We start from the raw sequence: 26,922 nt of genomic DNA on the forward strand, positions 1-26,922 counted from the left end.
AGAGGGGGAGGGAGAAAAACAGTATGGGGGGACAACTACAGAGGGGGAGGGAGGTATATAGTATGGGGACTACCTGCTGAGGGGGAGGTATACAGTATGGGGGTCAACTACAGAGAGGGAGGTATACAGTATGGGGCAACAACTAATAAGGGGGGAGGTATATAGTATGAGGGAAAAACTACAGAGTGGGGGAGGGGGGCGGTATACAGTATGGAGGCTACCTGCAGGGGCGGGAGGTATACAGTTTGGATAGGAAGATATACAATATAGGAGCCTAACAACAGTGGGACATACAGTATGGCGGATAACTGTTAGTATGCAGCATATAGAGTGGGGATACAGCGTAAGGGCATCGTTCTGTCTCTAAGAAAATAAGACCTGCCTCCGAAAATAAGCAGAGGAAAAAAATAACATAAGACTCTGTCTTATTTTCAGGAAAACAGGGTAATATTATATTCTATTACTCTGACATTTCCAGGAGGAATAACAGAAGGAGGAATCCGTCATGATGCTAATTTCCAGGAGAAGATGCTGCTCCATTGTCCTTGTCTGCGGAATATGAGTATTTACTGAAGGAGTCTATAGTGGAATAAGGAGGGGATGAAGGTGATCCCTGATCCGACCCTTGTAGTAGGGGATGTAGAGCCGCAGCCGGCCCTCCCTGACACGGCTCATCCCTTTGTATGCATTGTATTGTGTCATTTATCTATGTGTATACATTTTCACGCTTCATTTTCCCCTCAATCTGGGAAAGCTGAGGATAAGCGATGCTGAAGGTCCGCTGTGTACACTCCATTCACTCTACAATGTCTGGCCTCCAGAATGCCGGCAAAGTTTCATCGGAGAAAGCCTATTGTAGCCGATCGGTAAATCTGCTTATTATTTTCCTATTTAGAGAGGCCTGGAAAAAATATTATCTTTTGTTTTATACAGAGAATGGAAAATCACATTGTCATGGAAACCGGAGTGAAGTGATTGGGGGGGAGAGAAGGGAGGGCTCCGCAGAAAGGTACAGAGATATTAAACTCATTTAAATCGGAGAAATCTCTGACATGGCTTTAACCCCTCGTGATCTTTACTAGAATCCAACAAACACATATGTATTCTTTCTATTTGCACTGCATAGTTTTCGCATTAACCCTTTCAATGAAACCTTTTATCATGAAAGGACTTATATATTTGATACTGTGGTTATCCTGTATTTGTTTTAACAAGAAGAGTATTTAGTGTTCCTGCCCTGCAGCATTGTGGCTTCAAGGGGTTGTCTACTATGGACAATCACTTTGTTTAAGCCAATCCTATGAGGTGCTAATGTGGAACCTCCAGCGTTCAGCCATTACCTATTGGGGAAACTGGAAGGAAGTGTTTAATTTCCCTGCAGCGCCTCGAGAGGGCAAATAAAGCATTACACCCTTACCACTGGGAGCAATAGGCTTTCCGCTGTGCTAAGTGCGTGAAGCATGGTCTGTACACTGGCCACAATTTAAGGACTGAATTATGCAGTGAGCTTCTGAATGGCCAAAGCACTACCCCACTGGATAGACACAGTAAGTTTGGTCAGGTAGGACTGCAGGATACTTGCCTTCCCTGTATCTATAAACCCATGTGTTTCTCCCTCACCAGTAAATAAATACTCCTACCCCAATAATAACACTTCTATCATGTTGGAAAAGGCCATGGCGGCCAAGTTTATTAAAACAAATAAACAATCCAAAAACAAGAACTCCTTCGATGCCCCTTCAATTTCTAGTGCGGCACCACCCACTCCACCGTTCCCACCTCCTTATTCAGCTTTCCATATGTGCCAGGCCACCACATCTGACCAAACCACCAGGACACCAAAGCCTCAATAAATCAAGTTTGATATCTCCTAATTATGTCCCGTGAGTCCGTACTTCAAGATCATGGCCTCTAACGTGCCAGACTACAAATTCCAGGTACCTGTCTATGCTGGGGTAATACTCTAATTCTGGCAGTACCCTACCCCACAGCAAGCCCGACAAACAGTTCCAACGCACACCGATAAGTCTACATTGTCCATTCTCAGCTGCCTGACGGCGGCTCGTCACGCAACAAAAGAATGTTCAAAAATCTACTCCCATGGCACCTCACCTGTAACGAAGAAACAACCATAACCAAACATAATATACACATGAGCCACAAGCCCCTTACAGCGCGTGAATAGGAATGTATGACCGAATCTATCGGAACTCCCATCTCCTGATTCTTTTGATCATTGCCTCCGCAGGACGCCACTTAGCGTCCTCTATTCAAAAAGGATGGGAAGTGTAGTCGCTGACCCACAGTCCCTCCCGCTGACGCCTATGTCAAGTCCCTTCTGACTCTCTTGTTTCTCCAGGGCACTTGAAGAGCTGGAAATCTCATAGAGATTAATGTTGAGTGGACTTGCTGAACGGTTTGGGTACAACAACAGCAACGTTCGATGCCTCCCTACGGAGTCCTGGAAAACATGGTCCATAGGCCTAAATCCATGTTCTCCCAGCTGCTGGGAGTCATATGCGAAGCGTTTGGTTTTGGAGAACGCTGCTGAACCCGAGCCGTTCAAAGTCCACACAACACCAATAGAGAGACAAAGAAGAAGCTGACTTCCAGCCTATTTAGATTTGGGACAGCCATAAAAGAGATCAGCTGGATTTGAATATCGTTGGCGCTCCTCAAGGCGACTCTCCCAGCAACAGCTCCCCCAGTGGCGGTGCGAGCCACGCCGTCCCGCTCTTAAATGCTGCTGGGGGGCAGCTAGTAGCTTGCAGCCAGTACCATGGAGGCAGGCCACACTCTGCACCCGGGCCCCCTTGCCGCACGGGCCCCATAGCAGTGGCATGGCCTGTCTCCATGGTAGCTACCTCATTGCCTTGCTCTTATGTGATTTCTGTAGGGCGCCATTTGCTCATGGTGCATTGTGTCGCACAAAAAGCAGAATACAGAGAATACATTTTGTACACACAAAAAGAGGCAGAATAATCTTGTGTACACATGGGTGGATTTTGTGCTTCCACAGTGTATTGTGTGGCAGATGAGGCCTGAAGGACCTGATGAAGCCAAACCTGATTATCTGTAATAGCTGCACAGGCTACATTTGGGGTGTAGCATACCCTAAATAAGCACCTATAAATATGATATTCGTGCCCTATACTATACAGCCCCCCCCCATATTCCTATTTCCTTTGTGTGCGCTGTTGTCATAGTAACAAGACATGTCAGATTGTACAAGCTAAAGGAATAGACAATTCCGGACAAGTTTACTGTCAGTATTTGCCAATATATTCGTATAGCAATAATCTTTGCATATAGTTAATGTAGGTGGTATTTATATGTGTAACTTTTAATGTAATCACACGATCAGGGCAAAAAAAAAAGCTACAGTGAAAAATACCAATCAAAGCAAAAAATGCCAAAACCCCAGCATGTATATCTATGTACGTAATCAATCTCTTAGAGGGAATGGTGCCTACCAACTGGCCGAGGTTCCCTTCATGAGGTAAATGAAACATAAAATGAGACAAGACAGACAGACATAATAAAGACTAGTCAGGCAGATAGGGGTCAAACCGGAGATAGCAGAATGGTACAGATACAGCCAGCAATTATGGAGGTCAGAACACCAAGCCATCCAATCCAGTATAAAACGCAAGCTCAAGCTACAAGAGAGTATGGCAGGGAAGGGAGATAAGTGGCAAAGGCAACTGTCCGTCACTACAGAAGCTTCAGCCATACTTTATGGACAGACGTACTTTACAGAAATACTTCCGACCACACTAAGGTCTGAACAGGCGTGGACATAACACTTACATTGTGTCTCCAGGAAACCTGTGACCCATTAAGGTCTCTGAAGGTGTCCTCTCAGTATCTTGCACCAAGACATTAGCAGCAGATCCTTTAAAGTGCTATTGCACCCCCCTTTACACTATGTTGGTATTCCGCCCCCTCTACAAGCTTAGATGCTGCACAATCCATATATACCTTTATAAAACTTGCCTTTGTCTTCTTTATGCTCTAAAATCACTTCATTTAAAGGGATAGTTCACAAAAAAAAATTCTTTCAAATCAACTAGTGCCAGAAATTTGTAATTTACGCCCAAGTCTTCCAGCATTTATCGGCTGCTGTATGTCCTGCAGGAAGTGGTGTATTCTTTACAGTGTGAAGAGCAGGAGAGGTTGTTTTATGAGGATTTGCTGCTCTGGACAGTTCCTGACATGGACAGAGATGGCAGCAGAAAGCACTGTGTCAGACTGGAGAGAATACACCACTTCCTGCAGGACATACAGCAGCTGATAAGTACTGGACGAGTTGAGATTTTTTTTTAAATAGAAGTTACTGGCACCAGTTGCACTGACACATAATATATTTTGTTATCTACAATGACACATGAGTGTTCAACATTGTAAATATCCTATTGCCGCCCATTGAGGTCGGGGGCTTAGACCAGTATACAATGTCTGCTCCCCCTGTTAGACATATAGGATGTGTAGCAGGGCTGTAACCTTGTCTGGGGATAGGTCACTTACCATGCTGATTGAGGAAGGTAACAGTATACCTTTAGAACTGATTCATTATTATACCTTCCCTTATAGCAACTTACATGATTTAAACAACCAGCAATGTATTTCCCAGTGATAAAGTAATCCAATCATATTATCCTATAGGATAATTGTGGATAATTGTAGGAGAACACGTTACGTCCAGAATATTGAAGCACAAACATATTCTGTATAGTCGATAGATAGTAATGCGACTCTCCAGTCTGAATGAATGTTGATTGACATGTTGTTCCACGTACGACCTGCAGGGGGAGCTAGTGCTACACACATTCCATCCACTTTAATTTTCTGAGTATTTTTCTCATCTACTGTTTAATTTATTTTTTTGACATTTTTTTTCTGAGTATATTGAATTGTTTCTGCAGACTCAGAAATCCTTCTTTCCATCAGTAAAAATGGAAAATGAGACCAACATAATTACATTTCTGTTCCCTCCTCAACCCTGATTTTTACTGTTATCTGGGAACAATTCAAATCCATATAACAATGAAGATAATACAGAGGAGGACAGAAAGCGAGGAGGTCTGTGTCCGATATATTTGTACTAAGTCTATAGTGGTGGTTAAAGGGGACCTAATGGTGAACCTATTGTTATGTATATGTGGCATTAAACATATATAGTCGAGTGGTTATTGTATACTATGCCCTAGTTTCTTGCCTTCTATTGTCTACCAGGTCTGCTACACTCCATACCCTCCCACCATAAAGCTCCAGTGCTGCGTTCTGTAGGAAATATAGTATTGAGAACAGAGTATACATTAACCCCTTCTTCCCAATTCCTATTCTTCCTCCTCACCTTCTGGGACTCATAACATTTTTTACTTTTCCACTAAATCATATTTTTTTTTATTTTTTTTTTTACCACATAATATTGTAACGCTGCTGGACGAGATTCACCAGGGGCGGCGCCGTCCTTTTCACTTCTCTGTTGTGTTCCGTGCTCGTCCTGAGGCTGCTCGCGTCTCTTCTTCCTCCTTCTACTGCAATGTCACTTCTGACCACTAGGGTGCGCAAGTGGCCAACTATTCTGGATTTATAGAGGCAGCTTGTCACCATGTGCTACTGCCTTCTGCTATTCCAGAGCCACCTGCACCTGCTTAAATTAGCTCCACCTACTCCTTCCTGCCTGAGCATTGTTGCATTTGTGTATTCTAAGTGAAAGTGTGGTTCTGCTATTCTGCTGACCACTAAGCTTTCTGCCTGACCTCTGTATGTATTGTTTGCCTTTCCCGTTGCTGATTGGCCTGACCTGCCTCTGAAGCCATCTGCCCCGCCCCTTTGCCAGTCTGACTACAATACCCGTTTCCTGCCTGGTTCTGTGCTGCCAGCTTGCTGACCATGTATACTCCACGTTTTTGTCAGTGTTACATTTGCAAAAACATAAAAAAAAAATGTCTCCGATGTGATAGTTTTGGTATTCTCTGGCGTATTTTGACCTTGTAGGATACAGAATGTGATAATTTATTTGTTCGGAACAATACGGCAATACCATATATGTTTATTTTTTATTCTTTTTTTAAATCTTTAAATGTTTTTTTTTTTTTACTTACCTTTTTAAGCCCCACTCAGAAGCTATTATAAGTAATCATCTGCATTACATTAATAAGTGCTAGATAAGTGCTATGCTGGTACAGTGTGCAGCAGCAGGCGGACTATACCAGGAGATCAGGCATGGCAGGCGCTGAGGCCTAGTAGAGATCAGCACTCTGTGATCATAGGGGTTCACCTGGACCACCAAAGTCAGATACAAACTCTTTAGATGCTGCAACCCCTACTAATTGTGGCATCTAAGCAGTTAAAGGACCAGCATCTGGGTGGTATCCTGCATCATATTCCCTCACCCGACCTGTGCTGTAAGTGTACGTCATGGGTTGGGAAAGGGTTAAAGGTATTATTATTTAGAATTAGAAAAACATAGTTGTTTTCTTCCAAAAACAGCACCACCCGTCCTCAGTTTGCGAGCGGTATTACAGCTCAGTTCTATTAAAGTGAATAGAGCTGAGTTGTAATACTGCACACAACCTGATGAGAGGGGTGGTGCTGTTTTTGCAAGAAAGTAGCTGTGCTTTTAGGCCACGACCACAAGGTCTTTTATTGGCCTTGTCGTTCTATCAGAACAATAGAACTATTGTTTGTGCTATTCCACAAAGAACGGCCATTGTTTTGAAATAACGACAACGTTACCGGGGCATAAAATGGCCAAAAAGAGACGTTGTATGGTCGTGTCCTACAACAGTAAAATAACAATTAGTAGAGTGAGGTTTGTCAGATTTATCATAGCATAAAATAGCTAAAAAGAAATGTGAGCTGATCACCAGGGAGTTTTAATTTTTTTTATTTAAATTTTTTAATTATTTTTTTTATATTATAGTATACTTTTTAACTGTTTAGACTCCTCCGCTCTCCCATACATGAGATACTTTTTACAGAGTGCATAATGTATTATATTTTTTTTACTGAATTCCTTGCATAACCTATGGTAATATGTTCAGTTTGCTAAGTCACTTAGAGACTAACCTATTTATAATAACCTCAAAACCTTCACTTATGAAACCTTGTGTGAAACTCCTATCGGAAATGATCTTATAATGTTTCTCAGAAGTTGAAAAAATATTTAAATGTTTTTTTGTTTTTTTTTTTTTTTTCAAAATGTGAAGACATTTAAATAAATGTATAGCATCAGGCAAGTGACCTGTAACTGCTTCACTAGTCCATGGCTACTGAATAGGTATAAATCATCCCGCTATTTGGCTATGTTCACACACACACACAATTTTTAAAGTGAAAAACCACTTTGTTTTTTTCACCTGTTCACACAACGGCAAATAACAGCTTTTATTTTAAACATAACGGCCGATATTTATATACCGTCAAAAAGACAGCCGTTTTTATTGGCCGTTATTTATGCATTTATGTCTTATGCCTTTCCCCATGACGCTATTCTAGTAATTTTGCACTTTTTCGTTTAATTAGACCATGTTCACACAACTTTTTGAGACTGTTTTTGTTTAGCCTTTTTGAACCTCATTTTGAGGCTTATTTTATTTCTATTATTCTTTTTTTGAGCTATATTTTTTTCCCTTTTGCCAACTGACTGGCTGCGTTCTTTCGGCTCTAGAGAAAGCTATGGCTTGAAACGTACTTTGGACCAAAATATGTATTTGACTTAATCTTTGGGTTTTAATGTTGTGTTTGAACAAAGGGCCTTTTTGTTATTGATATGCAAAAGAAGAGCCCTGTGGAGCCTCACTGAAGGGTCCCGAAACACAGGACTAGCCAGATATCCCTCCAGGAAGGACCCAGCAACACTGATGAGGGGCAACCCCCCGAAACAGCTGTCTGTGGATGGGTACCTGGCCTTGGTTTTTCCCTTGTCATTACAATGACTTATAGGGCCACTTAATATGGTGGTTTTAGTGGTTTTCCTACAGGAGCTGCCCCTTGGCTGGGTCCTTCCTGGAGGGATGTCCTGTGTCCTTGTCCTGTGTTTCGAGACTCTTCAGTGAGGTCCAGGGTGGGATTGGACTGGTCCTCTGACATCCAGACCACACAGATAACAGACTGGTAAGGAAGGAATAGGAGTGGTGAAGGAGCTGTCAATCATAACTGACTTAACCATTTGCATGCCAGAACAAAGTCAGCAGGAAAAACAGATGGGTGTGGTAGAATCCACTTAATACAGCACAGAATGGAATAAAGCAGTATTCAGACTAGTGCAAGACTAAGTATAATAAATGTGCAAAATCCTGGTAAACCGCATCCTCTGCCGTTCTTTGAGGAAGCAGGATGGCGCTAAAGCCCGAACAGGCACGGATGTTACTAGCACAATTGTAGTGTAGGCAAATTTTAATTGCCTGAAGCTTAAGGCTATGTTCACACACAATAAAATAAAAACAAAATACGACGGTAAAATAGGTATAAAATGCGGCCGTAATTTCAATCTAATAATAAGCTATATTAAGTCTAAGTAAAAAATAAAAATAAAAACAGCTTTCTTTGCAGACACTGTAAAAATATGTTTTTTTATTTTTATTTTTACAATGTGCTACAGAAGGACATTTTTCTAGTCTAGCCTAATATTAGATTGAAATTACTGCCGCATTTTATACCTATTTTACTGTCGTGTTTTGCTTTTGTGTTACTTAGTGTGAATATATTCATACACTGCAGAGAAGGAACCCGGACACAAGGAAAAATCACACGGCTGCCCTGATCCAACCTTCTCTACACGTCTAGCTCAAACCTAAATAAAGCAAGCAAAAATAAAAAATAAAAAGTTACAATAGGTTCTGCCCAATAGAAAGATTTTTTTAATTTCATGTCTCATTCATTATTACAATAAAGTTTTACGCTCATGTGAAGAAGATCCTTAATGTGTATAATATAATTACTAATCACCTATAAGGCTAAAAAAGGGTTAATTTGGCTAATAAAATGCGTGCAAATGTCTGATTGTGTCAGTGCGGTTTCCTACTTTGTAGCACACAGAAAGCTTAAACTCAAACCCCATTAATTGTTCTTGTAAAGAAAACCCACACGTTTCCTGTTATAGGAAGAGCAAGAGAAGAAAGAAAAAACGAAAACCTCCTTTAACCTTCTAATGGTTATTATTGTTCTGGGGTGCTTTACCTTAGTGCCATCCTGTACCCTGAGCACTTGCATGGCATGACCTTCCCCACACCATATATGCTTCTTTGTAGAGTAACATATTCACCTCTTCTATAAGTTTTCTTATAAATAAAACAAACTAAAGCACATTACATATTACCTTTATTGAATGGGCACTGTAATGGGCACTCTAATGGGCTATGTAATGGGCACTGTAATGGGCACTGTAATTGGCACTGTAATGGGCTCTCTAATAAGCACTGTAATGGGCTCTCTAATGGGCACTGTAATGGGCTTTCTAATAGGCACTGTAATGGGCACTGTAATGGGCACTGTAATGAGTACTGTAATGGGCACTGTAATGGGCCCTGTAATGGGCACTGTAATGGGCTCTCTAGTGAGCAGTGTAATATGCACTGTAATGAGCACTCTAATGGGTACTGTAATGGGCTCTCTAATGGGCACTGTAATGAACACTGTAATGGGCCCTGTAATGGGCACTGTAATGGGCACTGTAATGGGCTCTCTAATGGGCACTGTAATGAGTACTGTAATGGGCACTGTAATGAACACTATAATGGGCCCTGTAATGAGTACTGTAATGGGCACTGTAATGGGCTCTCTAGTGAGCAGTGTAATATGCACTGTAATGAGCTCTCTAATGGGCACTGTAATGCTTTCTGTAATATGCACTGTAATGAGCTCTCTAATTGGGCTCTCTAATGGGCACTGTAATGAGCACTGTAATGGGCCCTGTAATGAGCCCTGTAATAGGCACTGTAATGAGCATTATAATAGGCAATGTAATGGCCACTGTTAAGATCACTGTAAAGGGAACTATAATGAGCTCTGTAATGGGCACTGTAATGGGCACTGTAATGGGCACTGTAATGGTCACTATAATGAGCTCTCTAATGGGCTCTCTAATATGTAGTGTAATGGTGGCTGTAAAGAGCACTGTAAAGGTAACTATAATGAGCTCTGTAATGGGCACTGTAATGGGCACTGTAATGCGCTCTCTAATGGGCTCTGTAATATGTAGTGTAATGGTGGCTGTAAAGAGCACTGTAAAGGTAACTATAATGAGCTCTGTAATGGACACTATAATAGGTACTGAAATGAGCTCTGTAATGGGCAGTGTAATTAGCTCTGTAATGGGCACTGTAATAGGCACTGTAATGGGCACTGTAATGGGCTCTTGATGGGCACTATAATGGGCTCTGTGATGGGCACTGTAATGAGCAGTGTAACGAGCAGTGTAATGAGCAGTGTAATGGGCACTGTAATGGGTACTGTAATGGTCACTATAACAACTCTGTGATGGGCACTATAATGAGCAGTGTAATGAGCACTGTAATGGGCACTATAATGAGCTCTGTAATGGACACTATAATAGGTACTGAAATGAGCTCTGTAACTGGCAGTGTAATGAGTTCTGTAATCGGCACTGTAATGGGCACTCTAATGGGTACTGTAATGGACACTATAATGAACTCTGTGATGGGCACTGTAATGGGTACTATAATGGGAACTGTAATGGACACTATAATGAGCTCTTGATGGGCACTGTAATGGGCTCTGTGATGGGCACTATAATGAGCAGTGTAATGGGCACTATAATGGGTCCTGTAATGGTCACTATAACAACTCTGTGATGGGCACTATAATGAGCAGTGTAATGAGCACTGTAATGGGCACTATAATGAGCTCTGTGATGGGCACTGTAATGGGCACTATAATGGGTCCTGTAATGGACACTATAATGAGCTCTGTGATGGGCACTGTAATGGGCACTGTCCTTGATTGCTCAGGTCTGGTTTGTTGGGTACAGTTAACCTGGGTGGGTCAAGCCTTACCCCGGTCTGGGCCGCACTTCGCGTTGTCCCGATGTGCTTAATTTAATTTAATAACACATTTTAATTCCTCCTAAGCTCACAGCAATTTCATTGTTTTTAGTACTTTTGGGTAACTGAAACCATTTCACTTCATCCCCTAACACATTCAGACTGAAACTTTTACACATTTTTGTATGGTTTTTTTTCTCTTTCTAAAATTAGGATTATATCTCCTGAAGGGGTTTTTAGAATTAGTCATATATGTATGCACATACTGTATATCAGGCTAAAAAAAACATAAAAGAAATATATAAATCTAGCTAAGCCTATTATTCTGCAGTGTTGATCCAGAAGAAGGCAAAAAAGAGAAAAATCTCCATTAGGTAGAAACCAATTCCTTAATTCCTTTCACCATATCTGCCAAGGAAACATAATCCCTGAACCCCTCACCCTTCTCCATACTCTAGGAACTAAAACCTCTAATATTTTAACACTTCAAAATGCCATCCAGGCCCTTATACAGTCCAGAGCATTTTTGTATACTCATTTTTTATAATCTTTCCGGGTACTGTATTACCTTGAGCCCTTGAAGAATTCTTACTCTTTTATGTATTTTTTGTCTACTGGTGATGGAAATAAAATATACAAAATGAAAGAACTATTTCACACTCACGAAGAACCCCCATTGTTATGGCTTACACAGATCACGGCCAAAAATGGAATGGAGATTTTTCCCTAGGAGTGAGTTTTATTTGGCCAGTCCGATGAGTCCAGTCTTTATTCCACTAAGCTAACCTACTATACTGTACACTAGCCAGTAACATATGTGCTCTGATGCTGTGGCATTCATATAGTTACATAGTGTAAGGGAACCTGGGTATCTGTATGGAAGACAGGGACAGACAGACAGTGTGGGCCCCTAGGACTAGGCCCCCTCCAAGACTGTCCCTGCCTACTTGCCGGCCTGGCACTAGGTGATTGACGACCACTGGGCGACAGTCTCTATGCTGGGTAAGTGAAACACAGAAAGAGAAAAGGCAGACAAACACAATAAAGAATATTCAGGCAGATACAGGTCTGGAGATAGCAGAATGGTACAAGAACAGCCGGCAAACACGGAGGTCAGAAGGAGAGACAGAGAGATCAGAATTCCAAGCAATCCAAACCAATAATCTACAAGAGACAATTACAAGCAAGTTCCCAGAGCACAAGTGGACTTCTTATGAGATGCCAGAGTCCCTGTCCAGGAAGTGATAGGACCAGCCCTCTGACATCCAAACCACACAGAACACAGACTGGTAGGGAAGGGAGATAAGTGGAGAAGGCAACTGTCCATCACTACTCGGTCTAAACCATCTGCAGTCCGGCACTAGGGATAGTAGAAGAAACCAGACGGGTGTGGTGGAACCTGTCAATCACTACACAGCAAGTGCTGGAAAAGGGGAGCCTATTTCACGGGCCGAGCAGGGCCCGATGAACGATGTAAATGAGCGCTGATCTGCTAGATCGGCGCTCGTTTACTGGGCCTATTCCAGTGCCTAACAATCGTTAGCGAGGGCTGCAGGGACATCGTTACCGATATCCTTGCAGCCCTTGCAGCATACATTACCTAGCAGGGCTTCTCCTCCCCGGGTCCCGTGGCGCAGCATCAGCTTCGGTGCGGCCTGACTGAGCTGTCAGACCGCTCAGCCAATCACTGGCCAGGACCGCCGCGGCCAGTGATTGGCTGAGCGGTCTGAAAGCTTAGTCAGGCCGCATTGAAGCTGATGCTGCCCCACGGGACCCGGGGAGGAAGACGGAGCGGAGGAGAAGCCCTGCTAGGTAATGTATGCTGCTTCTCAAATCGTCGGGCGCCCGCCGCGCACAGCTATTCCACAAAGCGATGCGCGGTGGGTGACCGATGATTTTAGGTTTGGGCCTAAATAAACGATCAGCCGATGACACGATCATCGGCTGATCGTCTTTCTATTCCACCGAGCGATAATCGGCCGAATCGGGCCGATTCCGACGATTATCGCTCTGTGGAATAGGCCCCTAAGACTGGTAGGAAACATGCACACCGACTCATGGCCAAATGCGTAGTCTTGGCTGTACTTCATGGGTAGAGGACTTTTTAACAAGTTCAACCTATAACCCTACTGTGTTGATCCAGAGGAAGGCGAAAACCCTCATGAGGAGATGCCAATGGCCCCATCATAGGGAATAATATTCCTTCACGGCTCAATTTTTTTCCCCAGCTATTCCCACTATAGCAGCTTTGGTTCATATGATTAATAGATTAACAGGAACACTGTATGTGAGCATTACTTACCCTTATATACTATGTGTGCTTCGTGTTCCTGTTTATTATATGGCGCTATGGTACTACGCTTCTATATATAGTCTTTTCTTGGACCCTACCAGGTGGCGGGATTGTGTTTTTGCACCACTCTAATTATTTTTTATTGCCTTTATTGCCTTGACTATCACACAATGCTTGCTATATTGAAGGGGCCGCTGATGCTATATATCTTTTCTCTTTTTCGTTATTCCTGATTGTTTATTGACAGCGGGGGTTGCAAATCCTTATAATTATATGTGGTGCCTATATTTTATCTCTTTGATTTACAGCGACAGACGCAGTCATTATCGGCGGAATATATTTCCCAGGCAGAAAATTCATCGGGCATGCTTAGTGTATGACTGGGGATGAGTTCTATTGTGGGAGCAAAGCAAATCATGTACTGCATTGATCTGTACCAAGATAGAAATACTATTTTTTTCCCCCTTTCAATGGTCGGTTATTTTATAATTATATATTTTTAAACGATATAAAAACTGTTATCAAAAAGTTATTTATGTCATCTATATCATAAGCAGTGGGGGTATTATAGTAGGGGGTATAGAGGTAGTACAACATTATCCATTAGCGACTCAGTGACATTCCTCAAGGCCACACAACAATGATCAAGGGGAATGAAGCACGTCAGGTAACGCTGTCATGCTGTGCTCCATGCTCATCCTGGGGGTGCTTGTGTCTTGTGTCTGTTACCTCTGGCCACTAGGGTGTGCATGCAGCCAACTGCTCTAGATTTATAGAGGCACCTTGTGGCTCCACCTGCTCTGCCTGAGCATTGTTAAATTGTTGCATTCCAAGTGAAGGTGTTTTTTTGCTGAATTTTGACTTGACCCTCTTCTTCAGATTATGCTTATGATTATGCCTCTTAAGACCCTTCTTCTTTCTTACTACGATACCCTTATTTGATACAATAGGGTACTCTGCTGACTCTCCTGTTGACAACCCGGTTTGCTGACCACATATACTAAGCCTGTTCCCCTCTCCTCACAAAGTCTCTGTCTGGTTCTTGGGACCAGCCGCTGCTCACACCGGGACCACATTTAGGGAGCGTCCTGGTCCCCTCTAGCAGTAGAAGTCCAGCTTCCCAATACTGGAGGAGGATAAAGCGTTAAGACCTAGAGGGCACTTAGACTCCGATTCCTGGTGTGGCCTAAAGCCAAAGTAGCACAGCGGGTCCACACGCGAAGTCCTTAACATACATTATGGGGGAGATTTATCAAACATGGTGTAAAGTGGAACTGGCTCAGTTGGCCCTAGCAACCAATCAGATTCCACCTTTCATTTTTCAAAAAATCTGTAAGGGAATGGAAAGTGGAATCTGATTGGTTGCTAGGGGCAACTGAGCCAATTCTACTTTACACCATGTTTGATAAATCTCCCCCTTTGCCTTCAGCTTCTCCATCGTTTTCCATTTTTGTGAATACCAAGTATCAGGCTCCACTATGTTTTATCTCAACGTCCGGAGACGCTCGCCTTCCCCCGGTGAGGTGAAGTCTCCATTTCCTCAGTGTTCTCTGACGGGGCACCTTCACAATCTGCGGCCTATCGATTTCCGTCTAGTATTTTATTGTCTCTGGGTGCAGGACAAGTATGGCTGTTATTACGGCTCCTTCTTCTTCCCCTTATCCCACACCATGCAGCATTTATTACCAGGACTCCGAGAGATGCTTCATTGTTTCTCACTCACACAATATTTTTGCTGCTGAATATGAACCCTCCTGCCCCGAAATGGATGCAGATTTCCATAATTGTGGCGCGATGTATAGGGAAGCTTTCATATTAAAATAATGTATTCAGCTCAGCCATAAAAATGCAGACTGTGCTTTATTGGATATGGCTGATAAGAGTCACTTGTGCTCGCTAAATAGAGTCTGCATAGGCTAAGAGGCCTATTCCACAGAGCGATAATCGGGTGAATCGGCCAATAATCGCTCCGTGGAATAGAGACAACAATCAGCCGATGATTGTGTCATCAGCTGATCGTTTATTTAGGTTCAAACCTAAAATCATTGGGCACCGCCCGCGGTTTGATGCGTGGAATAGCGATGCGCGGCAGACAACCGACGATCTCACAAGCACCATACATTACCTACACATGTTACAGGGCTTCTCCTGCGCTCCTTCTCCCTTCCGGTCCCATGTGCAGCAGCAGCTTCGGTGCGGCCTGTCTTAGCTGACAGACCGCTCAGCCAATCACTGGCCAGGACTGCCGCGGCCAGTTGCCGAAGCTGCTGCTGCACATGGGACCGGAAGGGAGAAGGAGCGCAGGAGAAGACCTGCAACATGGTTAGTTAATGTATGGTGTTTAAACAAGGGCTGCAAGGACATCGGTAGGTAACATCTCCCAGTCTTTAGTCTTCAATGGTGTCCCTCACTATAGAACAGAATAGCAGGTAGAGGAAACTGATGTATAGAATCAGCACCCCTATCTCTGCAATATACAGGGGGAAGAAGGCTACTAGTCAGAGATTAGTTTTTAATTTGGGAAGCACATAAGATTGAAATAGAACATTATTTAAAGGGGTACTCCAGAAAGTTATATAGATTTGTAATTTACTTCTATTTAAAAATCTCAAGACTTCCCATACTTATCAGCTGCTGTATGTCCTGCAGGAAGTGGTGTATTCTTTCCAGTCTGACACAGTGCTCTCTGCTGCCACCTCTGTCCATGTAAGGAACTGTCCAGAGGAGGAGAGGTTTTCTATGGGGATTTGCTCCTGCTCTGGACAATTCCTGACATGGACAGAGGTGGCAGCAGAGAGCACTGTGTCAGACTGAAAAATAATACACCACTTCCTGCAGGACATACAGCAGCTGATACGTATCGAAAGACCAATTTTTTTTAAATAGAACTAGTTTACAAATCTGTATAAGTTACTGACACCAGTTGATTTAAAAAATAAACAAAAAATCCGGAGTATCCCTTTAAGTTGCTTCTTCACATATAATAAAATATACAAATTCTCATAATTTTTCATTATTTTACAGAAATGTATTTCCTAGAGCTTCACTTTAAGTTGTAACGCTATATGACATGTTTTTCCTACTGTCATGTCCTGAGCCTTCTCCACATACTATGTTTGGAATTGGTGAACCCAAACGCTTGGCATTTAATTACCGGTGGCTGAAGAAGTTGGATGGGGCCCTAGGGCTGCCTGGAATACATGGATATAGTCCTAAGCCATAGGCCATAGGCTGCATCCATGTTTTCCAGGACTCCCTGGGGCAGCATCCAACTTCTTCAGCCTCAGGTAATCTAATGCAGAGTGCTTGGGTTTGGACGAGCATGCTCGAGGTTCGCTCATCTCTAGTGAACACACTTACTTTACAAAAGCCTTTAGACTGGAGTCCATACAACTGCAGTTTGCAGCTACCTGGACAATACTTTCCTGCATATTCCAACCCCTGCCGTCAGCCGATTGTGGGGGGGCTGGGAGTCGACCCCACAATCTTATATTGATAAACTCTCTGAAGGACAGGCTGTTAATACTGAAGTCACAAAAAAATTCCTGAGAGAAGCTAATACATCTGCTCTGGCTTACAAAAGGGGGGTTCTCTCCTTAAATCTCCAAGAAATCTTCTGCCAGGAGACCCTTAGTACATACAAGTCTAACTATGCAACCAAAACCAAAGGCATTACAATATTAATTGTTGATTGCTCTGGGATATAGAGTGCAATAAAATGGTTTACATGATGGATGGACTGGTCATAAAAATCCACATAGCCTACTATAAGAATGTGCCAAGTACCTATAGGTACAGCTGGAATATGGGGTCAGACTAGGGTTTCTTGGGCTTGGACTAGTTCTGGAGACTCTATACAGGACATGTGCAGGTCCACTTTGAGGTTCTCTTTGAACAAACAAGATATATAATCAATAAGGTGTCACCTGCTTCGCGAGATAGAGTATACGTAGGCTCTTGGCTGCTTTGCTCTATCCGGATCAGTTCCTCTACTTTAGGATACTGTCCTGCACTGTGTTAATATGTTCACAGCGTGGGTTGGGGTGATCCCTGACTTGTCCTCTCAATAATCTTGTCATCACCCAGACTGATCCCTATACACATTAGAGCTCACAATCTTAATTCACTTATCGAAGGAAAGCCCCACAAACATAGAGAACATACAGACATGCAGATGTTTTTCTTGGAGGGATTTAATCCCAGGAACCCAGTACTGCAAGGTAACCACTGAGCCACTATGCTCACACAATCTAATAAAGCATGGTGGCTCAGTGGTTAGCACTGTTACCTTGCATTACTGGGGTCCTGGGATTAAATCCCTCCAAGAAAAACATCTTCATGTCTGTATGTTCTCTCGGTTTGTGGGGCTCTAATGGGGATAGGGATCAGTCTGGGTGATGACAAGCTATGTGCAGTGCTGTGAAATATTTATATATTATATAAATATTCCCATCACAGCTAATATAATCTATCTATCAGCCAGACCACTGCTTTTAGAGCAGAGCTATGGTCAGTAACCTTGTTACTGTCAGTAACCTGACAGTAACAAGCTGTCAACAATAGAAGGGAAAGAGCAGCATAACAGCAGAAGGAGGCAAGTTTGGCTAATGAAAGTATTTACAAAAATATTAAAGGGGTATTCCACTCAAACATAACTTATGATATGTTGCTGCCCATGGTAGGACTAACAATTCCTTTTATACTTGTTATTATCTATTCAGTCTCCTTTTCTCAATTCGGAGCTGCTTCTTTCTGCTGAAGACACAAAAAAACTGTGTGTGAGCTTTTCTTTCTGTCTCCTCCTCCTCGCCCATCCCTTCTAAGACGGCTGATGTAAACAAGTCCCTATCTGCAACTTTTTATTTTCTTTGTAATGCTGGGAGGGTTAATCTGAGGTTGGTGATAAACTCACTGTGATTAATCCTCCCGTCATTACAAAGTTGCAGATAGGGACTTGTTTAGATCATCCGTCTCAGAAGAGAGGGGGAGACAGAGAGAAAAGCTCACACATAGATTTTTGTGTTTTTAGCAGAAAGCAGCAGCTCAGAACTGAGGGAAGGAGACTGAATAGATAATAACAAGTATGAAAGGAATTTTTAGTCTCACCATGGGCAGCAACATATCAAAAGTTATGTTTGAGCGGAATACCCCTTTAATTTGACAAGCCCAACAACTATGGGAATACCCCTTTAAGAATTGAAGCCAAAGCAAGATGGGATTGTCTTTTGTTGTCCTTTAAGAGCTTTTAGCGTATCCCCTGATATTTCTGTTGGACCAGCCCGGCCTTATAATAAAGCAACCTCTATGGCCAGGCACATAGACACAAACAGGGGCCTAACCCCTGAAGACACATCCTATCACTTGAAGAAACTGAAACAAAGACAACATTGTTCCCATTTTCAAATGTTTTTATTAAAAAGAAAAGTCAAATAAGCAATTGTGAAACAAAATGAATATTTTCCGCCTGCGCGTGAATTCAGCACAGATCGGGGAAACATTAAAAAAAAAAGCCGTTTTATTATTAAATCAGAAATTCGCTTTGTATCTTTTTTTTTTTTTTTCTTCTCCATAAATAAAATTATCGTCAACAATTTAGAAGAACTTATGACCGGAAAAAAAAAAAAGAAAAAAGTTCATGACTCCGCACAGATAGAAATCATTTTCGTACTGTAAAAATAAAAAAGGAAAAAAAAAAACAAACAAAAAAAAAGAACAAAAATTTGGCAGTATTTTACACATCCTATGTATAACTAAAAAATGTGCTACAATTAATATAAAATGCTTTTACTATAAAGTAAGCTACTCCTTTTATTTCTATACACAAAGAAAATTGTAAAGATGTCTTGAGCACAGTCCTAAACCACATGATAATTCTACTTACAACTATTCAACAAATTATATTTTTCATACTTTTATTTTTTATCACATTATCCAAGTTTTTTGTATATTTGCACATTTTTTTTATTTAGGTATTTGTTGTTTTCCACTTATAAGAAGTATTGTTTGGTTTTGGTGGGGGGTGGGGTGGGGGTTGGGGGGGGTTCATTTCAAAATATACAATATTAACAAACCTCTTTACATATTTTATATGCCTGGATGAACTCATCCCCATGCTTTCCATAGCAAATATGCTGGCCACAAGAGGTGTCTCTTTTGTTCTTTAGAAGTTATGGGAGCTTGGCTTCTTGCCTTCACCAAGTTTATGTCTGCAAACCAAGCCAAATCTTTAAAGCTTGCGAAGAACAAACCACGTAAGTTTGCTTTTCTTGGTGACTGTGCCATCCATGTTCTAGATGTCCAGTGCTGTAGACTCTCTGAAATGTCCGTTCCTTCAGCCTTCATTTACAAGTTAGTTTGTGGTTCTAGGTGAGGTAGAGAGACTTGTCTCCTGGCAGAGTACTTAAAGGAAGCAAGAAAGACTGGTTTCAGATATTGGTTGTAAAAACCTATAGTCACCACCAGCTAAGCGCATCGACTGAGAACAAAATTACATTTTTTGCAAGTGTATCTCTATGTGACGTAACCCAGGTGGGATTTCAAATCATGTTATCTACCTTGGTCCTTTGTTAAAGGGGTCTTCCACTCAAACATACATTTTGATATGTTGCTGTTCATGGTGAGACTAACACTTCCTTCAATACTTGTTAATATCTATTCAGTCTCCTTCCCCCAGTTTGAGCTGCTGCTTTCTACTGAAGACACAAAAATCTGTGTGTGAGCTTTTCTCTCTGCATCCCCCTCCTCCCTCCTCTCTTCTGAGACGGCTGATATAAATAAGTCTCTGTCAGGCTTTATCTGCAACATTGTAGCTTCTTTGTAATGCTGGGAGGGACAATCACAGTGAGTTCATTAGAAACTTGACCTCAGGGACTTGTTTACAGCAGCCGTCTCAGAAAGGAGGGCGAGACAGAGAGAAAAGCTCACATACAGACTTTTGTGTCTTTAGCAGAAAGCAGCAACTCAGAACTGGGGGAAGAAAACTGAATAGATAATAACAAGTATGGAAGGAATTGTTAGTCTCACCATGGGCAGCAACATATAAAAAGTTATGTTTGAACGGAATACAAAAATATACAATGCGGGCAGGGGATGGGTGAACATAATAAAGAATGTATACTTACCAGTCCTTGTGCCCCCGCAGTGCTGTGTCCCCACCCCCAGACCTCATGACTTGGCAGATGGATGCCCTGCTCAGTCACTCAGCAATCACTGATTGGCTGAGCGGGCACTTTCCCCCGAGTTGTGATGTATCAGGAAGCCAGGAGAAAACAATATCCGGTAGGTGTCAGGGAGCACACAGCGCTGCGGGGGTGTGGGGACTTGTAGGTATACATTCTTTAATATGTTCCTCCTGCGGGCAGTGGATTTTTTGTTTTTGCCTTTATGATAAATCTTGTATACAACCAGCTGCTGTATCTAGCCAAGGGAACGTGGCACCTGTGGCTCCAGCTAGCCAGGAAGGAGAGGGGGCATATGCTTCTGGTGCATAGCGCCAAGGCATGCTGACAAGCTACTCTGACTAAGAAGACATTGGCTGGCCAATAAACTAAATATGGGACTCTTAATGAATGAAAACCTCTTTATGCACCCATGCCCATGCTCTCCCCTCCAGTGCTGAACTCGGGATGCATTCCCTCTTCTAGTCTATAAGTTGCTGTCCAATACCTCCATATACAGCACCCCCTTCGATCTTTCTTATAATTCTATAGTAATTGTGAGATATGAAATGTATTGGCTTCAAGAAAATTTGGATATAGCCTATGACCTATGGCTGTATCCATGTTTTCCAGGACTCCCTACTGTGTCATCCAACCTCTCCAGCCACCGAGAGTCGAATGGCGAGTGTTCAGGTGAGGAGAACGTTGCCAAACCTGAACACTTCGGAAAGCCTGCACCGCACCAATAGCAACCAATCCGAGCTCAGCGTCCAATTCTTAAACTGCTCTGGCAAAATCAAAGTAAATAGACAGAGTCATGTTACATGAAGACACCTTCCCATGAGAAGACCATGATGTAACCCAAGCAAACAATTTATCAACTCTTTTGTAAAAATTCTAAATGAAGTGCAATTCTTCATTGTTACCCTCTTCAAACTTTCTAAAGAATATCGTGGTTACGTGTCTGATCTTAAAGATTACTTAAAAAGAGTCAGAAAAATAGAAAACAACAATGCCGATGTTATTTGAGATAAATGAACCATAAATGATGTGGTTACGGGTAAATTCTGAAGAAAATCGATTCAGGAAGAGAAAATGAAAAGATTATTTTTCTTGCTTTGTAGTACAAATCAAGGCACTAAATTATCACCGCCTATTCCACAATATGAATACATACGATATATTGTCTGCGAGTTGTGGAAATAAAAGGGTTACGATTATCGTTGAGCAAACCTGTCAAAATGCTCAGGTTCGGCAATGTTCTCCGAACCTGAATGCTCGGCATTTGATTCTCCATGGCTGCAGAAGTTGGATGCCATGGATAGCCATGTTTTCTAGGACTTGCTAGGTAGAGATGATCGAACATCGGGAAATCTAGGTAATAGGCTGTATTCCTGTTTTCCAGGCGGTACTCGGGCAGTCTCCACCTTCCCCACGGAACAAGAAGGCATCGGGAATCAAATGCTGAAGGTTCGAGAAGGTTTGAGTTCCCTAAGATTTCCCGATGTTCGATCATCTCTATCCCTAGGGCGGCATCCAACTTCTGCTCCTTTGGGGAAACAAATGTTGAGCCTTCGGGTTTGGAGAACTTTGCCGAGCCTGAACAGTTTGACGAGTCAGCACTAGTAGGGATACAATACTTTTTTGGAAACAGGTTACTCTTCATCTATTTGGGCATTCTTACCTGCAGTGGTTGATTCCACACTCTCTGCTGGGAAACTCATTGTCCCACTCTGTGCTTCCAGGGGGATTGGAGGAAGCCGGGGATCGTGGGCCAACATTGCTAGGAAATTCTGATGGGAGGTGTGAAAAGTCCTATGGAGAATAGAGAAAAAGGTATAAGGGTTGGAGATAGGGTATATCAGATCTGATGATTGTGGAAGGTGATCTATGAAAATGGGACAGAGTGGTGGGAACTTCTAGGGCAGAAGTCCTTAAAATGTTGCAGAAATAGAAAGGTGATAGGGACTAAGAAATAGACAATGGCATAGCTTGATGGAAAACTTGATGACTGCAAAAAATCCATGAGCATCCTTACCTGTTGACCTGTGGGGGATGAACTCATTGGTGACTGTAGTCCAATGGATGGAGGAAGGATGGGTGGTTGTGGTACTTGCTGCATATTGAGGGATTGATTAAGGAGAGAGCTGGAAGGGTGGCGCAAGTGCTGATGGATGGGAGGGCTTATCTGGAAAGGGGGTGGAGGTGAGGCACTGATGCTGGGCAACATGGATTTGGCATTGAGGCTTCGGGAGAGGCTTGGGTGAGGGTGACTGCGATAACTCGGCAGGTCTGCGGGGGACAGAAATGAAGCCAGGCCTGGATAGGGTGATGACGATTGCGGAGGCAGATTATACATGGACTGCTTTGGGAGAATCATTTTGGAGGGTTGACTGGGTTGGGAGTTTTTCGTCTCTCCTTGGTCACTGTAGCTCTAGGTTTAAAAAGAAAAAAATATATAGTAAATGTAGGTAAATTAGATTTATTAATAGATAAAAGAGGAAAAACTAAACAATAGACTGGGGCCCATATCTAGAAAATAACTAAGAGAAAGGCCTACAATCTTTTCCTTTGTTTCGCCTTCCATGCTGTAGTCTATTTCAAAGTAAAAAAAATATTGTGGATACGAAACTTAAACTATATTGTGTATAGGAAGAAATCCTAATAAATATACTGAAAATGCTAGAAATAACAAAAAGTCCCAATCTAATGCAGACATAATGTTCTTCGAACCTCGAAAACTTCTCCAAAAAAAGTATGTAATATAATTATAGCAATGTTCATACACCAAGCATAGTCTATAATATTGAGCTGGAACATAGTGTTTCCTTCTAAATAATGCACAATATTGGGGGGGTGGAGGAATTCCCTAGGCATGGAGATTAATATTATTTCGGTCTGTTACCTTGGAAACCAGACTTGCTCTGTAGGCTGCAAGGGCCTTCAGATATTCCTTCTTGGCTGCCTCGGTCTTCCTCTTGTAGGCCTGCAACAAACACAGTCAGCCATTAAAAGGGGCACGATGCGTCTTAGAGGGCCTCTTGCTTTGTTCCTTGGTGGAGTCATTCGATTCTGATAACTACTGGTAACTATGTTTCTAAAGTACTTAGACCATCTAGTTGCTTTCCATTTATTTTGGGAACTAATGGAAAACCCATCTTGATGAGCGCAACTGGAGCATGCTCGAGTCCAATCATTGGCATTTGATCACCGGTGGCTGAAAAAGTTGGATGCAGCCCTAGGGGGTCCTGGAAAACATTGATACAACCATAAGCCATTGGCTATATCCATGTTTTCCTGGAATCCCCAAAGAAATTTTAATCGGACAACCCCTTTAAAGAAATCTTTAACATATTGCAGAGAGAGAGAGCGAGACAGAAAGAGCAGTAAGATGGAGAGAGAAGGACTTTCTCCAGGTCTAATTACCGATTGGTGGGTTCTTAACACCCAGCGCCCAAATACAAACTTTGGTGTTCCCTTGTGACTTTTCAATACTTTTTACAGTGACAGGAACACTTTAAGGCTATGTTCACACTACGTATATGTCCGGCCGGACATATACGTGTAAAACTCCAGCCGGATTTACGCAAGTTGCGGCCGGCTACGTACGGTCCGCGAACTTACGCCCGTAAGCTACGTACGCTTCCCGAGCGGCGTACGTAGCGATCTGACAGCGGTATTTTACTGGGATATCTTCGGCTAGCCCCAGACACCCCAAAGAACATTTTGGATCGGCAAATCAAAGTGGAAAAAAGAAGAAATCACCACTACGTACGGGACCGCATGTTACGCTACGGGCGTAAGTTACAGCATTTCCGTCCCAAAACAATGGTCTGGTTCATTTTTTACGGAGCCGCATACGATCATTGTGCTTATACTTGTTAATATAAGGCTCTTCCTAAGGGGACTATGCCATGCTTTGGATATATATATAGTATTGAGGAAGCACTTAATTGCTTGAGTGCTCGGTGCTCCTGTCAAGCATCTATCAATGACGAGTAATGAACCCCATTCAAATCATGGGAAGACTGGAGCATTTAACTAGGTGCCCCCTGCTCGGCAAAGCAAAGCGTGCCTGCTTATGCCCCCGGCATACCGCCAGAGTTCTAATGTGTCTTGCAGGAACGTATTGTGTTTTTGTACAGTTTAAACATTTCTTCAAGGGACGACATAACTCAAAAAATTAAATAGTTCACTGTATCGGGCAGAAGACACAACCATCAGTTATTGAAGACGTACGGCCACCTTTACCCGAGCCCCACAAGGTGGTAAGTCCCTATACAATAGTAGTATAGGGAGAAATCTTGGAACTCACCAATTTTTTTTCGCTGTTTTATTCACATAGCAGGCGAACAAAAAAAAAACAATGGTACAATAGGACGCGTTTCGGCAAGGAATGTCTTTGTCAAATCCTTTGGTAATAGACTAATAGACCCCGTGAACCCGTGTGGGAGCCACATGCTTGGTCCGCTAAGCTCCTATACCCACTACAGGCGAAGGCTGCTTAGTGCCAAAGAGACCTGTCTACAGCCCCTCCTGCCAGGAGACTTCTGCCTGTTATCGCTGGCGTGCAGCACCGCGAACAGCAGGGAATATTACTGAGAAAGTCACAATCCCCTAATAAACAATGAGGCAAACGACCTTCTATTAGTAAGTACTAAAACATGAACATTTGTAAGTGAAAGGAAGAACTTCATCAACTTTTTCATATGCATTGCCAGCAGCTGTGTCCATGTTTTCCCGGACTGTCTAGGGTGGCATCTAACTTCTTCTAAATCCAAATGCCTGGATCCAAATGCCGAATGATTGGACTCAAGCATGATCCAGTTGTGATCATTGCCGTGTGTCTAAATCCATAGAAAAGCAACACGTTTTTATCAGTCCTACTTGACCACATAATACTTGACTGCACAAGTTCTCACCGCTATAAAGTAAGTCAATCTCTCTCTCTTTTTTTTTTTTTTTTTTTTTTTTTTACTGAACCGAAATCTACTCTGGCGACATTGCCTTGTATAAACTCAATTCCAAAGACAATCTCTTCCAGGCCGGGACAAGTGTTTAATCCAGTTTTGTAATCTATCATTATATTCCTCTGGAATGAGGTGTTGTTGAATGTACTGCCGATCGCCACTCGTCCTTCTCTGAAATAATCCTATGAGCTCTACTTGTTACAATAACTTTTTAAGTATAGAAAGGACCATCTGTAGCCACATAAACCCCCGGCTGCCGCTTGATTCCTGTATAAATTTTGTAGCTGTGGGAATAAAGCTATGATGCTACAGGGCAGAGGATCAATAAACAGCAAAAAGATTAAAAAACACCAACAACCCAATAGTATATTGTGTATATTGCAATGAGCTTTTTTTATTGTTTGGTTATATCATTGTGCTGTCATGCATCTACAAAGCTGGCCCAGTCAGGGTCCTATTCCACAGGCTGATGGGGGCCCGATCAATAATGTAAACGAGCACCGATCTATTACAAGGCCTGATAATCGTTTAGCGAGAGCTGCAGGGACATCGTTACCGATGTCCTTGCAGCCCTTGTCACCATACATTACCTAAGCATGTTGCAGGGCTTCTCCTGCGCTTCTTCTTTCCCCCGGTCCTGCGTGTAGCAGCAGCTTTGGTGCGGCCTGTCTGAGCTGACAGACCGCTCAGCCAATCACTGATCTATCAGTCTATCAGTCAGTTATCAGTGTTCCGCTTCCTGGTTAGAAAGTGGACCCCAGTTGCGATGTGTCAGGGCTGCTCAGCCAGTCAGCCAGGGGCGGAACTACCGCCGTAGCAGCCGTAGCGGCTGCTCCGGGGGCCCGGCCGCATCAGGGGGCCCGTGGCGCGGGCCCCCGGAGCAGGCCTCCCGGGTGCTGCAGCTGTTTGGGGTCCGGGGGTGTCCTGGTACCTGGGGGCAGCACTGGTAACGGACTCAGCATCCGCCCGGGCTAGTACTTCCGGGTCACAGAGCGTCTGTGCTGGAAGTACAGGCCGGGGGGCCGACTCTTAGCTCTCTGGTACCTGTGCTGCCGGAGATAGGACGGGACACGCGAGGGCCCCCCTTGTCATCCAGTCCTATCCCCGGCAGCACAGGTACCAGAGAGCTCAGAGTCCGCCCCCCGGCCTGTACTTCCGGCACAGACGCTCCGTGACCCGGAAGTACCAGCCCGGGCGGACGCTGAGTCCGGTACCAGTGCTGCTTTGGAATCCCCTGGACACCCCCCAGGACACCCCCTGGGGAGAAGCGGAGAAGACAGCCGACGGGGGAGTTAGGTGAGTTGTGTTTTTTTTTTTTTTTAATCTGCTTTGCAAAGGGGGATGATACATCTATGTATCATCTATGGGGGATATACAGGGGGGGGGGCATCTATGGGGGATAATACAGGGGGCCATCTATGGGGGATAATACAGGGGGCCATCTATGGGGGATAATACAGGGGGCCATCTATGGGGGATAATACAGGGGG

At 43.1% G+C, this 26,922-nt stretch overlaps 1 protein-coding gene and 1 long non-coding RNA gene across 5 annotated transcripts in view; both read right to left on the minus strand.

Moving 5' to 3' along the window:
• Positions 1-26,922, minus strand: part of LOC138772247 (uncharacterized) — a 334,081-nt gene that overhangs the window by 103,739 nt on the left and 203,420 nt on the right. The gene's annotated exons all lie outside the window — the stretch shown is intronic.
• TOX2 (TOX high mobility group box family member 2) overlaps positions 18,885-26,922 on the minus strand; it is a 99,819-nt gene continuing 91,781 nt past the window's right edge. For 2 of the 4 annotated variants that reach the window (XM_069951798.1, XM_069951801.1), the window contains exons 5-8: positions 23,368-23,448; positions 22,501-22,896; positions 22,147-22,277; positions 18,885-19,704 (exon numbers count right to left, since the gene is read on the minus strand). In XM_069951798.1, coding sequence (XP_069807899.1) covers positions 19,668-19,704; positions 22,147-22,277; positions 22,501-22,896; positions 23,368-23,448 — 645 coding nt within the window. In that variant the 3' untranslated portion in view covers positions 18,885-19,667. The remainder of the gene's footprint in view (positions 19,705-22,146; positions 22,278-22,500; positions 22,897-23,367; positions 23,449-26,922) is intronic. The other 2 variants (XM_069951799.1, XM_069951797.1) reach the window with 2 other exon arrangements.

The sequence above is a fragment of the Dendropsophus ebraccatus genome, chromosome 14 (assembly GCF_027789765.1).
Source record: "Dendropsophus ebraccatus isolate aDenEbr1 chromosome 14, aDenEbr1.pat, whole genome shotgun sequence".
In the NCBI taxonomy this organism is placed as follows: domain Eukaryota; kingdom Metazoa; phylum Chordata; class Amphibia; order Anura; family Hylidae; genus Dendropsophus; species Dendropsophus ebraccatus.